Source organism: Garra rufa, chromosome 16 (assembly GCF_049309525.1).
Source record: "Garra rufa chromosome 16, GarRuf1.0, whole genome shotgun sequence".
NCBI lineage: Eukaryota > Metazoa > Chordata > Actinopteri > Cypriniformes > Cyprinidae > Garra > Garra rufa.
Window position 1 is genome coordinate 31,285,389 of NC_133376.1, and position 15,080 is coordinate 31,300,468.

General features: G+C 36.8%; 1 protein-coding gene across 1 annotated transcript in view; it reads left to right on the top strand.

Annotated features, from left to right (window-relative positions):
• The first annotated feature begins 260 nt into the window (after positions 1-260).
• gria1a (glutamate receptor, ionotropic, AMPA 1a) overlaps positions 261-15,080 on the top strand; it is a 101,280-nt gene continuing 86,460 nt past the window's right edge. The window contains 2 exon segments of the mRNA XM_073821111.1: positions 261-512; positions 649-783. Coding sequence (XP_073677212.1) covers positions 431-512; positions 649-783 — 217 coding nt within the window. The 5' untranslated portion in view covers positions 261-430.

The window sequence follows — 15,080 nt, forward strand, 5'->3', positions numbered from 1 at the left end:
TAAAACATCGTTTCGAAGCATGCGCTCATGTTTGTTTACGCGTTTTTCGCAATCGAACAAGACGCGCACGAAAGACCGCTGTGTATTTCAGTCATAGAGTAAGTGTCTAATTGTGAACGTGAGAAGAAAGTCCACACACGGTGTTGCGCTGGAGTGGAATACGGTTATCAGAGTCCCTCACTCACTCGCGCGCGCTCTCTCTCTCTCTTGTGCGCCCGCGGCTCTCAGAGGAAGTGCTGCTTGTGCTGAAGGAACGGCTGGGAGCGCAACACACAAGGACGCGGCGCGCAAAGAGGTGCACCTGTAATCCACGCTGCTCACTCGCCGATGTGCGGATAGTGTGAGAGCATCCAGAAGAGATATTCTACACCACGCGCATACCCATGCTTGGGATTTGGCTTTCTTTTTCTTCGCTAATGCAAAAGGAAATATGCAGCGAAGCCTCACACTGCTCTGCACCAGTTTTCTGGGATTGTGCTTCGGTTCCAGTTTCCCAAGTAATATCAACATAGGTGAGTGAATGACAAAAGTGAAGGATGGAGTGTAGAATGATAAAAACAGGCGAAGAGTCATAATTGTGGACTTGTTTTACCAGAAACATTCCTAGGTTGTTTTAATGTATTGTGGGATTTTTTTCTTCCCCCACAGGAGGGTTATTCCCAACCGAATCACACGAATATGAAGTGTTTCGGTTTGCGCTCTCGCATCACCAGGATATCCCTAAACTGGTACCTCAAGTGGATATGGTCAAAATGGGGAATAGCTTCTCCATGACATATGCTTGTGAGTACAACGTTTTTGCAGTGTAGAGATAAACGTGTGTGGTGAATATCAACGCACTGCAGCTGCTGTTCATGTCTATCTGTTGCTCTGATGGCAGAATGTTAAAATGAAGAAGTGAAATTATGTGAAAGTTTTTGTCTCCCTGTTGCGCATACCTTGCGGAGATAAAATCCATCTCATTTGTATTCAAGACTAATATATTTTACATCAAATGTGGCGCTTTTTGAATGTATTAGTGATATGTGGCTGACAAGTGCAGAAAGTGCAGGGTTCAGGCGTATAAATGCGTGTTAACGCTGAATGCGCGTTACGCCTGGAATGTGTCGTTTGGCAATAACCAAATTATCAGGTTAAACACATTTTTGTACGTCATTTTTGTTCATTTCGTTTCACAACCGTGCGTGCAATTAATCTCAATTATGCGTCATGATGGACGTGCGCGCTTCGTCGCTGATTTATTATCAACGAAACCGTTCTGTTATGTTCATAATGCTAATTATTTGAGTTAATAACGATTTTTGCATAATGTTTTTGGGGTTGTCGATCAGTTCTGGGTCACAGGTCATTTTATGATTTAGCAGGCTGTAAGATATTTGTGTTTCTAGTCTCAAAGCGCACAACGTGTGGCAGCTTCCCTTGTACAGAATACAGGATCAAAGCGCTGTTGAAGAAAACAAGCGTTAATAGCCAATGAATTAATTAATCAATGACTTTCAAGCTTTTTGGGCTCATGTAAATGTCTAAGAGCAACTATATAGTGAGGTTATAGACCAGGGATGTAGAATATCTCTTTTTTAGTCTCTGAATTATTGATTCCCAACAAGGGGTACTTGATAAGATTTAGACTTTTGGTTTGCTAAAGATATAAAACAGAATTTTGACTTTTATTCATAGTCACTGTTTTTAATATTTGCGTCTAGAAATGATTATGTTTAAAAGTGAATCATAATGGCGGCCACTTCAAATAATGATAATGCTGAATGATGTCCATTATCATAACATTTAAGAAGAACATGTTTCTTGTTTAGTGTGATGAGGGGTTTCTTAAACCTTACTCATGGGAGAAAAAAGGTTGTGAAACACCGCTCTATCGAACTCTTTCTCAGTTTTTTTTCTCACAAAAGCATCAAAGAATATAGAAACAGAATAGATTTTCTTTTTCAAAGTATGACGCAAACTAGACACTTGAGTATGAAAATCAGCGTGAAGATGTCTTTCAGTTCTGTAGCATGTTTTAAATATTCTTTGTTCTGTAATACTACTGAGAGCACATCAAAGAAATGCACATTAAATCTAAGCATTCATCTCCCCCGGGCTACCAATATTTCTTTTCTTGATGTGAATTTTGAGCTATACGTAGACCCTCCCACCTCATCCTCCTTTCATACATTCAGTCTGTCAAGGCAGTCCAATCAACTATCAGAACCTCATGCCTTCTCTATGTTCTTGAGGAAAACCAGATTGTGAAATGGCCTTATTAACAAATATTAGGATGCAGTTCCAAATACTAATGCGGAGGTTTCCCAACAGTGTAATTAAACGCTATTCACTGATTCTGTCAGGTGTGCTCTGGGATTTTTAACAGCGTGAAGAGACAAATAAGCCCCTCTATGAATTCCAAGGTGTTCTCTCAGGTGGAAAATTCAACATGCTCATTAGTCAATGATGTTCTTGCATTTTTTTAAGGCATGTCTTATTCACTGACCCATTATGAAGCTCAGTCATATTTAAACGCGCCAGCAGTTTGTCCAGGATAATCGAAGGTCTCTTGTATCACTCTGTGCTCCTGTCCTGATCTGTTGCATAGTGAATGGGCAGTCCTCGCGCAGCGAGCTGTGAGAGGAGTGCTGTGAAGGCCCCGACTCTGTGTAATGCTGAATGGCCCCTTGTGCCAGGAACTGAATGTGTGTCCGGAGACGCCTGAGGAAACTTACCCTCAGCTGCTCCCCCTCTGTGTGGGCTCAATCCTTAGAGCAAACCATCCCCGTCAGCACCTGCCAGGCTGTACCAGAGGGGGTTGAGTACATAGAAAAAAGAGCACAGGATTGTTCTGGGGCAAAGGTTGATTAAATAAGAAGTGCTGTGGGACCTAGGAAAGCACATTTTTATTGATAATTGGAAAGCGTAATAAGAGCACCCTGAACCCTCATGTTCTATTTGGGGTCTCAGAGACTACAAGGCCATTTTAATAGCTGCTAATAGGTTTACACTTCACAATGAGGTTTAGGATGTTGGTTCATTCATTGGTTAACAAGGTTAGTTAACTGATAACAATATTTCAGTACTAATGCATTTTAATGCATTAACAATTGTTAATGCACTGTGAACTAACATGAATATGTTTGAATTAAGTAACAACAACAGGTTAAAATCTTGTAAAATATATTGATAATAGTTAATATAAGTTAAAAGGAGAGTTCACTCTAAAATGAAAATTCTGTCACTTGCTCACCCTCATGTCATTCCGAACCTGTATGAATGTATTTCTTCTTTTAGAGGTCCACTGAAGTGCTTTGAAACACGCAGCGTTATTCTGTGTTGATGTAATTTCAACTGAAACAGGAAGACAGGGTGGGACATATCCAGCAGTCCCGGCCCTTTTTAAAATAGCCAATAGCATTTTGTTTATATCTCAGCTTGAGCCAGAGCCATGGAGCTTGGTAAAGCCACATTTGACAGCCTATGAGAGCTACAATCTCTTCCATATCACATTATCTATATATAAAATAGCATTCGGTGTAGAATTTGAATGTGTCGATATGTTTTGTTGTCTGCGTTGACTCGCGCATACGATCCGCTACACGTTATCGCTTTTCTGAACCGGAGCAGGCTGTGTGTGCGCTATGGTGGTTTGTGTGACGCGAAAGACTTCATTCGCCCCAACGGAAAGCATAATTACAGTGTCTGAATCATTCCCTATCCCCTATTTATAGCACTACATGCCATTTACCGTACAAAAAATACAAATTCTGTGAATAAGTGACCAATTTCAGCTTCAGCGTCTATTTATAGTGTAGGGGGCGGGATGTTTCGGATTCTAGAGAGCTTTTGATTGGACAGAAAGTTTGATGAGAAGCTGAAGTGCAGGGTGATGTCATCAAAATCATTGATCCATGTTGGCGGAAGCTAGAGACTGTAAGTTTTGAATGCTTATATCTTGTAAATGTGAATTTTGTCATTGTTTCAGAGCATACTAGCTTACAGATAACCTAAAGGCTAAGATATTCATAATAAAAGCCAAAAAACTTCACCAAAAAACTTTAAGTAGCCTACACAAGATGTTTTAAAGTAATTGTTTGGTTACCAACATTCTTTAAAACATCATCTTCTCAAGAGAAATGATAATAATATGCTCAGTCTCTATTTAATGGCTTATGTTACTGATATTTATGGTCTTGGAGACCTCCAATATCCACCTTATTTAAGCTATTTTCTGGTTTGCACTACAAATCATTGTGTTCATATTTAAGACAACACATTAAAATAATATGGTAAGACAGCAGTTTTCAATATCAAGCAATAAAATGAGCTGTTTTGTACAGGTAAAAACAGCTGAAAGCGGATGACACCGGGAGGTACATTTACAAATGGCCATGCCCACTCTTACGTAAAAAATAAGGTAGATAAAGCATGAATAAATGCAGTTCATTTAATTGTAATGTAATGTTCTTGAATGTTTTAGTTATAATTCTAAAAAGTGTACATTTACTTTGTAGTTTGTTTGCCTACTGGGATTTGAGGAATAAGAGGATAATAAGAGGAACTTATTAAAATAATTTGAAGTTTGATTTTTTTAAATGCTAAATAATGAGGTTTCTAGATAGACATCAGAATCAATTTCAACTGAACCTGAGGGCTAAGACTAGCTTTTGTGCTTTTAGGTTATAGGCATATTGTGTGCTAATGTTGTTCATTAATATATAAAATACAGCATCAGTTGAATATAATAACTATTGATTTCCCAAAGCCATGTTGGATTTAATCTCTGCTGCGGTCTGTGTTTTCACCGGTTGGATGATAACTCCTTATTATTGTACATTAAGCTGAAGCTAAATTTAGATATCCTCTATATCTAGAGAGGTAATATTAATCAGATGCCTGATGGTAGACAAATAATATAAATAGGTAATTCATAAACCAGACAGTGTTTTTTATTATTATTATTTTTTTCATCCAGACACATTTTCGCTTTCAATTTCAGAAGAATGTGTCTGTATAAAGGTGGAATGCAATATATTCAATGACCCCCAACCGCCTCGCTGACATTTGAAGTCCTCACAGCTAATGGTAGATTCCTTTATTTGATCCGTGAGCAGAATTAGAGCTGATCAATAGCCGGACCCCATGCAAAGACTCTACAATCAATACGAGATGTTCACCTATTCCTGCATGCAGACTCAAGAGCTCACTTAAAGATCCATGGGAGAATGTGCTTTCATAGACCTCCAAGAAAAGAAAGCCTTTAGGCCAGAAGAATATTAGCACGCTTCAAGACAAAGAACTGAATCGAGCGTATTTACCATTGCTATAATTTGATCTGCACTGACTGAAGTCTCATAATATAATGCTCTAAAGGAAACATCTGTTTTTTTTTTTACTGCTCTGCTACTGTTGAAGACTAGAATGTGCGTGTGTTTCCCTTTATTAGGTGTTTCACAATATGTAGTTTACATCTTCGCATCTGATGTGATTGCTCTTGGGAGATGGCTGTAAACATGCATCAGAGCATCTCAGAAAGCAGCAGTGGTTTCTGTCATAAGCCTGAAATGTCTTTCAGTGTTTCGCACTGAGAAGAAAATAATAACCCTCTGTAGCAAGTCTTTCTGCATGTCGAAATGCGTACAGGCAGCACGGTAGTGGATTTCCAGGATTGTGTCTGTCGGGGGAGTTTGCTCCGGGGTGTTGTGTTATAGAGTAACAGGAGACCGGAAGGGGGGGGAAGGGATCGCCCTCAGTCACCGCATCTCCCGAAGCAACAGAACCTCCGAATCCTGAATGGATGGGATTCCCTAAAGCTGGACATTCAATTAAACTGCCAAGAGGTTCAGTCCCACAGAAAAGGTCTGAACAATCAATCAGAAAACGCAAAATAAACAGAAATTCTGATTGGATGAGCCACACTTGAAGCCGCTGCGCACCTGTGACCGCACATCAGTCGAATTCTGTATTACAGGTTGTGCTGTTGCTCGGCAACCATAAACAACCTATAGTTAGGCACTAAATCACTCCAATTATAATCATTGTGCTGTCTACCCCCGTACAGCACAATCTCTAGCAGTTGACACATTTCTTCAGTCACATGGCACTGAAATTGTGTCAACACACCTTGTCAGTTTCTATGCTGCATATGCAGTATTTATCTTAACAGTCCCATATGCAGGAAAACGTGATTAGAAATGAATTCTCTATTTATCAAGTATGCATTAAATTGACAGTGAAGACATTTAGAATGTTACGAATTCTATTTCATATACAGTATCTCACAAAAGTGAGTACACCCTCACATTTCAGCAATCATTTTAGTATATCTTCTCAAGGGACAATACTATAGAAATGAAACTTGGATATATTTTAGAGTAGTCGATGTGCAACTTGTATAGCAGTATAGATTTACTGTCCTCTGAAAATAACTCAACATACAGCCATTATTGTCAAAATAGCTGGCAACAAAAGGGAGTACAGCAGTATATTGTTTAACCATGCAAAGCCACATGTCCTATTCATCATGTTTATGTTTTTGTCTGCTTGACAGGACCATACAAAGTTGTGTATCTTGTATTCGAGCAATTCAAATTAGGTGCTTTAATTACAGTTCTCTCATACTGACCACTGGATGTTCAACATGGCATCTTATGGCAAAGAACTCTCTAAGAATTTTAGAATTAGAATTGTTATTCTCCACAAAGATGGCCAAGTCTATTAGAGGTTCAGTAACACCCTGAAACTGAGTTACACTGCAGTGGTCAGGGTCATACAGAGGTTTTCCAAGATGGGTTCCATTCGGAACAAGGGTCGATCAACGAAGTTGAGTACTCGTTCTGTGCGTCAGGTGCAGAACCTGGCTTCAAAAAACAGAAGCATGAGTGCTGCCAGCATTGCTTTAAACCTTGCTGAAATAGAAGGTCAGGTTGTCAGTGCTCAGACCATACGCCACACACTGCAACAAGTCGGTTTGCATAGGCATTGTCCCAGAAGGAAGCCTCATCTGAAGTCTCATCTGAAAGGCCACAAACAGTTTGCTGAAGACAACCTGTCCAAGAGCATGAACCATGTCCTGTGATCTGATGAGACTATGAGATAAACTTGTTTGACTCAGATGGTGGTCAGCATGTGTGGCGATGCCCTGGTGAGGAGTACCAAGAAAATTGTGTCTTCCCTACAGTCAAGCATGTTGGTGGTATCATCACAGTCTGGGGCTGCATGGGTGCTGCTGGTACTTGGGAGCTGCAGTTCATTGTTGCCAGCTATTTTGACAATAATGAGGGGTGTACTGTAAAGAGAACTTAGTTTAGTACTCACATGCACATGTGTGCTCAGAAAACCCTATATCAGAAGTTTAAACTAATGTGGTTTAAACCACATGATTTCAGCACGTCAGACATAATCAAAACCAGACAGATGTTTTGTTTTTCTTTATGAGAGTATCTAAGGTAAGAGCTGTAAAGGCACAGCCCTATTCTGGAAAAGAGTGCAGGGAGAAGCATGCATGAAAACAGCATGTTTCTGCTTCCACTCAAAATAGGAATTTTCAAAATTATATAATAAATTATCTCTGGGGTATTTTGAACTGAAACTTTACACACACTGGGCATTGTCTGGGCTTGTATTACATCTTGTAAAAAGGGGCATACTAGGACTTACCAACCTCAAACTTTTGAATGCTAGTATTTATAAATTTGTGAGAAATCATTTGTGATTTATATGGAACCAGTGCTAGTCCGGATCTCGATCTCGAACTGTAAACTGTGATTTTTGCCCTAAAGAAAACACTAATAACAACACCAGTCTTTCACAGCATCACATGGCAGCTTTTCACACCAGCAGCTTGGGAAAAATCCAGTGCAGTTGCATACATTTTTAGCATTCGCAACAGTAATACGGAGGTGATTGAGCCTGATGTGTGGTGGATTTATATATCTCTGGTTTACTGTAGCTATTGGTTTTTGTAAGAGCTGTGAGAAAGGATCCAGCGAGGGATGTACTTCTCAATGAGGCAAAGAGAAGAGCTGTCATGTTCAGTCTGAGAGACGAACAGAGACTCCCTTGTCTTGCACAGTCCTTTACATTAATGAGAGACAAAGAGAGCATCACGTCTGCTCCCATCTGTCTTCTCTTCCTCAAAAACATGACAACTGTTACCATGCTGTTTTTTTTTTTCATAAAACTAGAACAAAGAATTTAAAGGTGGTAAAACACTAAGGGAAGCTTTTGATTTTCAAGCTAGAATTGACAAATACAAGAATGAGTATAACAGCCAAACCGTCTTGCCTTGACATTGTTATCTAGTGCAAGAGACTCTACTGTCCCCATACCATCATATAGTGCCAATGTTAAATAGTGGAAGCAGTCCAATTATGCTTCATTAGGAGGATGCCCCATATAGCCTGAGCTTCTTAATGAGGACACATGCGTCTGTCTTGGCTGACATCACCACGGAGAATTTGAGAAGGGTTTTTTAATTCTAATCCCTGTAGGTTTAAGTGTTTGTGGAGATGTAATCATAGGCTATTAGGACAATGTTTTATTATATAAAAAAAATCTGGCTCAGGTGTATGGTTAAAGTACTAGACTTAGAAAATGAAACCGTTCAATGAACTTAATTCATCTGGAGTAAGGATTTGGAGTAATGATGCTCCAGAAAATATATATATATATATTTTAATTTGTAGAAATATTTCAAATTTACAATTAAATATAGGGGACTATTAAACCCATTTTATTTTTTTCCAAATTCTGTTTACATTTTCTGGATTCCATTTTTTAAAGGTAAAAATAAAAATAAAAATATGATACGTACACAAATTAACAGCAATTTATTAAAAGTTGAACACAAAATTGCATTTTCAAGGCACAATGAAATAATACTTTTTTCTCAAATTAAATTTTATTTTTCTCAAATTCTGTTTTCTATTAATTTCCTGGATTCAAATTAAATGGTTCCATTAAATTTTAATAATAAAAAGCATCTCTAATTAATAGATTTTATTTAAAAAATTAATTTAAGTGATACTAATTTTAGTTACCCTGGAAATCCAGAGATCTCGCGAGAGCACAATTTGAATTGTCTCTGCAAGACTCTCTGGCATCGAGAAATGATGCACGTTACTGCATTACGTAAGCAGTTCTGGGAACCAATCAAATCGGTGTATCTGATGTAGGCGGGCCAGAGGCGAGCTAAGCTGATGACGACAGCGCTGCGACGTCCGGAATCATTTAGTAAACATTGAAAGATGGCTACAGATGAACACCAGTTGTTTGAAACGGCTTTGGCCGCTACAATGAACGAGTTAGACTTGGCTTTTCATATAAAAGAAGAACAGAAAACCGCGCTCGAATCGTTCCTTTGCAAGAAGGACGTTTTTGCTGTTTTGCCAACTGGATACGGCAAGAGTGTAATCTATCAGTTAGCTCCGCTGGTAGCTAAGCGTATGGGGCTCACACGGTGTATTGTTGTGATTGGTCGTGGCGTAATCCAATTGCGTGCAGTGAGAGTTTCAAATGCATGCTTGGTACCGCCCCTCAAGTTAGGCCATTTTCATTGCTCGATGCCAGACCCTTAATCTTAATAGATTAGGGTCTGGATTTTTTCCAGGCTAAATTTTAGTAGTAGTAGTATATCATTACAATAAGTAACACATTTCTGTTTCTTCTTCAAGTTAAACCAAACTTTTATTTTAATGGGTTGCCTTGAAGACCTTTCTCAAAAGAAATGGTAAAATGTGACCATGGACCACAAAACCTGTATAGTATAGTATAGTTTGGACAATAGGACAATAGGTAGATGGGACAATATTTGAGATACAACTATTTGAATATCTGTAATCTGAGGGTGCAAAAAAAATCTAAATATTGAGAAAATCACCTTAAAGGTTGTCTAAATGAAGTTCTTAGCAATGCATATTACTAATCAAGAATAAAGTTTAGATATTTATGGTTGGAAATTGACAAAATATCTAAATGAAACCATGCAACTGTGCCATTTAAACAGAGGATATTTAAACAGTCAATATTCACTGACACTTGTCCATATCACATTTTGATTTAAGTGTACTGACCTAGTTTTGATTTATTCATTCCAAATTTGGCAAATTCCGTGCTGTACATGCCATTGGGTTCTGTGATGTCATCCACGTTTTCCACATCAAAGAAATCATTGGGTCCAAAAAATAGGTCTTAGTGAGCCTACAATACTTGTACAAATGTTGAAAAAAATGTTACAAACCATAAAACTATAAACATTTGCATTCTTCCAGTGACATGGATGCAAACTGCTCTTAAAACACTTTAATAGAGTCTCGCACTGTTATTCAGTGGTCTTGCACTACTACTTCGGAATTTATTTTAGCTGAATTGTGAGCTTACTGTCTGAATTGAACATGATGAAAGAGAGAAATAATAAATTGACCACACATGCTTCTATTCTGTTGCTTCCTCAGAAGTACAATAAGAAACAAAATGGAACTCTTTATGATTCCAATACTTACTACTGTGTGTGTGGGTCAGCTGGATGTCTATTAAGATGCCTTGGGAATGGTCTGGTTTTCTCAATTATCAGCTTAATTAGGCATTAAGATGCCATTGTTCCCTTACACTGGTGAAACAAAGTGTGGAAGACAAAGAAAGAGACCAGCCCTGTCTCTGACTGTCAGTTGACATCTGCCTCTTTTATCCTTTGCAACTCTGCTTAAGCACGAGAGCTAATACGTGAAACTGATGCCTGTTGGAGGACAGTACTTTTGTCCTTTTCATGATGTCGAGGACACATACTGAGCCCAGCGGCCATGTGCTCACAGCACTATTAGCACTCTTTGAAAGTGTGAGCGTTTTGTTCATCCCCTGCACACCAAGACCAAGTGTCAAGTTTTCTGGTCAGCCTGCCCTAACACTCTTCTGGCCTACTTAGTGCTCTGATCCATGAGTTTAATATCCGTCCGTATGAGAGGAAGGCTTTTCAGCTGGGAACTTATTATTGTGCTCACATGCATTAAGGGTTTTGTGTGTGTATGTGTGTGAGCCTTGAGGATATATCCAAACATGCTGTCTGAATGTCGAGCTGCAAAATACAACATTGAAATAATGTTTTATCAATCAATACCACAGCTTGAAAAAGTAGCTTGTTGCTGGAAAGGCTGCAATTTGGAAGCAGCTGAGGAACTGTCGTAATACTGAAAAATGTAGTTAAGTAAGTTAGTTAGTTAGTTAGTTAGTTTCTAATTAGTTGCTCCACATTACAGTCTGGAATCAACATCCTTAGTTGTTTCTGGAATAAAATCCCTATCAACCAGACAATTCTTCAAAATCTATTTGGCTTACTACTACTTTACTGGTTTATGTCTTTCTTTTTTCTGTTCAAAAGAAATTTAAGTTTATTCGAAAACATTCCATTTTTCTCCATATAGTGGACTTCAATGGGGATCAATGGGTTAAAGGTTCAAATTGTAGCTTCAAAGGGCTCTACACGATCCCAGCCAAGGAATAAAGGTCTTATGTAGCATAACGATCGGTCATTTTCTTAAAAAAAAAAAACTTAAAATGCTCATCTTGCACTAGTTTGACTTCCTACACTATGTGATAACATTGGAAAGGTCACACGTGACATACACTGCCGCTTAAACGTTTGGGATCAGTAAGACTTGTAAGGTTTTTTAAAGAAGTCTCTTTTTAAAGAATTTTCATTAGCCATTACTCCAATCTTAAGTGTCACATGATTCTTCAGATATCATTCTAACATGCTGATTTATTATTAGAATTATCAATGTTGGAAACAGTTGTGCCGCCAATTTCTTTTTTTTTTTTTCAGGATTCTTTGATGAATAGCAAGTTAAAAATATGCAAAATGAATCTTTTCTAACAATGTAAATCTATGGTATCACTTTTTAAATAATTTACCACATCCTTGGTGAATAAAAGTATTAATTTCTTTCAAAGAAAGAAAGAAAGAAAAAAATGTACCTACCCCAAACTTTTGAACAGTAGAGTATGTTGAAAGCCTTTCTATTTTAAATAAGTGTTCTTTTTAACCTTTTATTGATCCAAGAATCCTGAAAAAAGTATCACAGGTTACAAAACCTTGATAATAACATTGATAATAAATCAGCATATTAGAATAATTTCTGAAGGATCATGTGACACTAAAGAATGGAGTAATGATGCTGAAAATTTAGCTTTGTATCACAGGAATAAATTACATTTTAAAATAAATTCACATAGAAAACAGTTTTTTAAATTGAAATATTATTTCACAATATTATAGTTTTTTCTGTATTTTTGATCAAATAAATGCAGCCTTGCTGAGCATAAGAAACTTCTTTAAAAACCATGATCCCAAACTTTTAAGCTACAGTGTAGGTAAAGGTACTGACTTAGTGTTTACAAAGCGAGTGTACAAAGAAAGTCAATCGGCCTTTACAAAAATAGGTAAAACAACAATGTCAGGCAATTTTGTTTTTGTTTTAGGAAAAACTTAGAGTTTTTGCCCTACCCTGCCTTTTTGAACCAGAGCACATAGACGAAGAACTAACCACACGTGACCTTTTCTACATGATTTGTGGTTAAAAAGTATATACATTAAATATTTCTTTATTTTTTTTTTATTTATTTTTTTTTTTTTTTAGAAAATTACCAATTATTTCACTAGATAAGACCCTTATTTCTTGGCTGGGATCATGTAGAGCCTTCAACCTTCAACCCGTTGATTCCCATTGAAGTCCACTATATGGGGAAAAATCCTGGAATGTTTTACTCAAAAAGTTTCTTTTCTTTTCGACTGAAGAAATAGATGAACATCTGTGATGGCATGGGGGTGAGTAAATTATCAGGAAATTTTAATCCTATAACTATGCATCTTGATGCTAAAAAAAATCATTTTTGCACATCATTTATAATGTCAAGTCATATCAGTATAGCGCTTTTCGCAATACACATTGTTACAAAGAAGTGTTAGTAAAGCCATTTATAATGTTTCCAAAAGTTTCAATTTTAAATAAATGCTACTCTTTTAAACATTTTGTTATAGAATCATAAAAAATATTCTCTGTTTCCACAAAAAAAAAAAAAAAAAAAATACACACAACAGTTTTCAACACTGATAATAATATATGTTTCTTGAGAATCAAATCAGCATTTTTGATTTAATTCTGAACCATCTTGTGACATTGAAGACTGGAATAATAGCTGCTGAAAATTCAGCTTTGCGTCACATGAATAATTCGGGCGTTGATTGGTTGGATACATGCTGGTGTGGGCACACCCAATATGTGTGCTGGCCCATCACATTTGCCACTGAGGTGGATTTTATTCTCCTCCATATTTATGTGATTCACACTCTCATGCTCTGGTTGTGCAGGTGACTCATTCTGAAGAAGTGAACTCTCATTTGGCCAGAGCAGTGGTCTCTGCACCTGAGGGCTTCCACCCACCCAACACTGGATCACTTTTGCTGCACTGAGAGCTATTTGTGGCCCTCAGTATGAAGGACCTGTAACTCTGTATACCATTATCATTAAAGGCAGTCACAGTGAGGGGCATGGCTTGCTTATTTTCACACTGTTTTAAACACAGCTAAATCTAAACAGAGACTATATGTACTGTATTGTACTGGACAGACTGACTTCATGGACCTGTAGGGAGACTATTGTTGGAAATCGTTCCAATGTGTTTGTGTGGCTTTTAAATAATGCTTTAGGGCCACAGCAATAACTCTTAATGTCAGCCGTCGGGCAAGACAATTTAGTTGTTTTTATATAATGACACAAACATCACACTGAAGCTTAAACTGTCAATATTTTATTCTCTTTTATTGCATCAGACATGATGGACAAAATGAGATACAGTACTCAGGCTATTGGTTGTGTTTGGTAACAGGAGAAAAAAAGACATCTTTCTGAGGTTGCCGCTGGCTTTCACTAAATTGGTTTGTTCTCCTGTTGCAGGAGTGATAACAGCCGTTTTAGCCCTGAGAGACCTTGTCAGCAGACCGGTTTAGAACATGACTACCGTTACCCACACCAAAAAGATTTCTCAGGATACTCTCCTTGCACATTCAGGGAAAGGCAGAAATTGCTTGATGTTAGTGAAAATACATGAAACTTCTGGATCATGTGAATGTGTACAGTAGGTTCAGTTTAGTATTAGAGTTACTTAATTACTTGTAATTATGACTTAAGTAAGACTTTTTATCTCGTAATTATGACTTAAGACTTTTTATCTCGTAATTATGACTTAAGACTTTTTATCTCGTAATTATGACTTAAGTAAGACTTTTTATCTTGTAATTATGACTTAAGTAAGTCATAATTTTGACTTTTTATCTCGTAATTATGACTTAAGTAAGACTTTTTATCTCGTAATTATGACTTAAGTAAGACTTTTTATCTTGTAATTATGACTTAAGTAAGTCATAATTTCGACTTTTTATCTCGTTATTATGACTTAAGTAAGACTTTTTATCTCGTAATTATGACTTAAGTCATAATTTTGACTTTTTATCTCGTAATTATGATTTAAGTAAGACTTTTTATCTCGTAATTATGACTTAAGTCATAATTTTGACTTTTTAATCTCGTAATTATGACTTAAGTAAGACTTTTTATCTCGTAATTATGATTTAAGTAAGTCATAATTTTGACTTTTTATCTCGTAATTATGACTTAAGTAAGACTTTTTATCTTGTAATTATGACTTAAGTAAGTCATAATTTCGATTTTTTATCTCATAATTATGACTTAAGTAAGACTTTTTATCTCGTAATTATGACTTAAGTAAGTGATAATTTTGACTTTTTATCTCATAATTATGACTTAAGTAAGACTTTTTATCTCGTAATTATGACTTAAGTCATAATTTTGACTTTTTAATCTCGTAATTATGACTTAAGACTTTTTATCTCGTAATTATGATTTAAGTAAGTCATAATTTTGACTTTTTATCTCGTAATTATGACTTAAGTAAGACTTTTTATCTTGTAATTATGATTTAAGTAAGTCATAATTTTGACTTTTTATCTCGTAATTATGACTTAAGTAAGACTTTTTATCTTGTAATTATGACTTAAGTAAGACTTTTATCTCGTAATTATG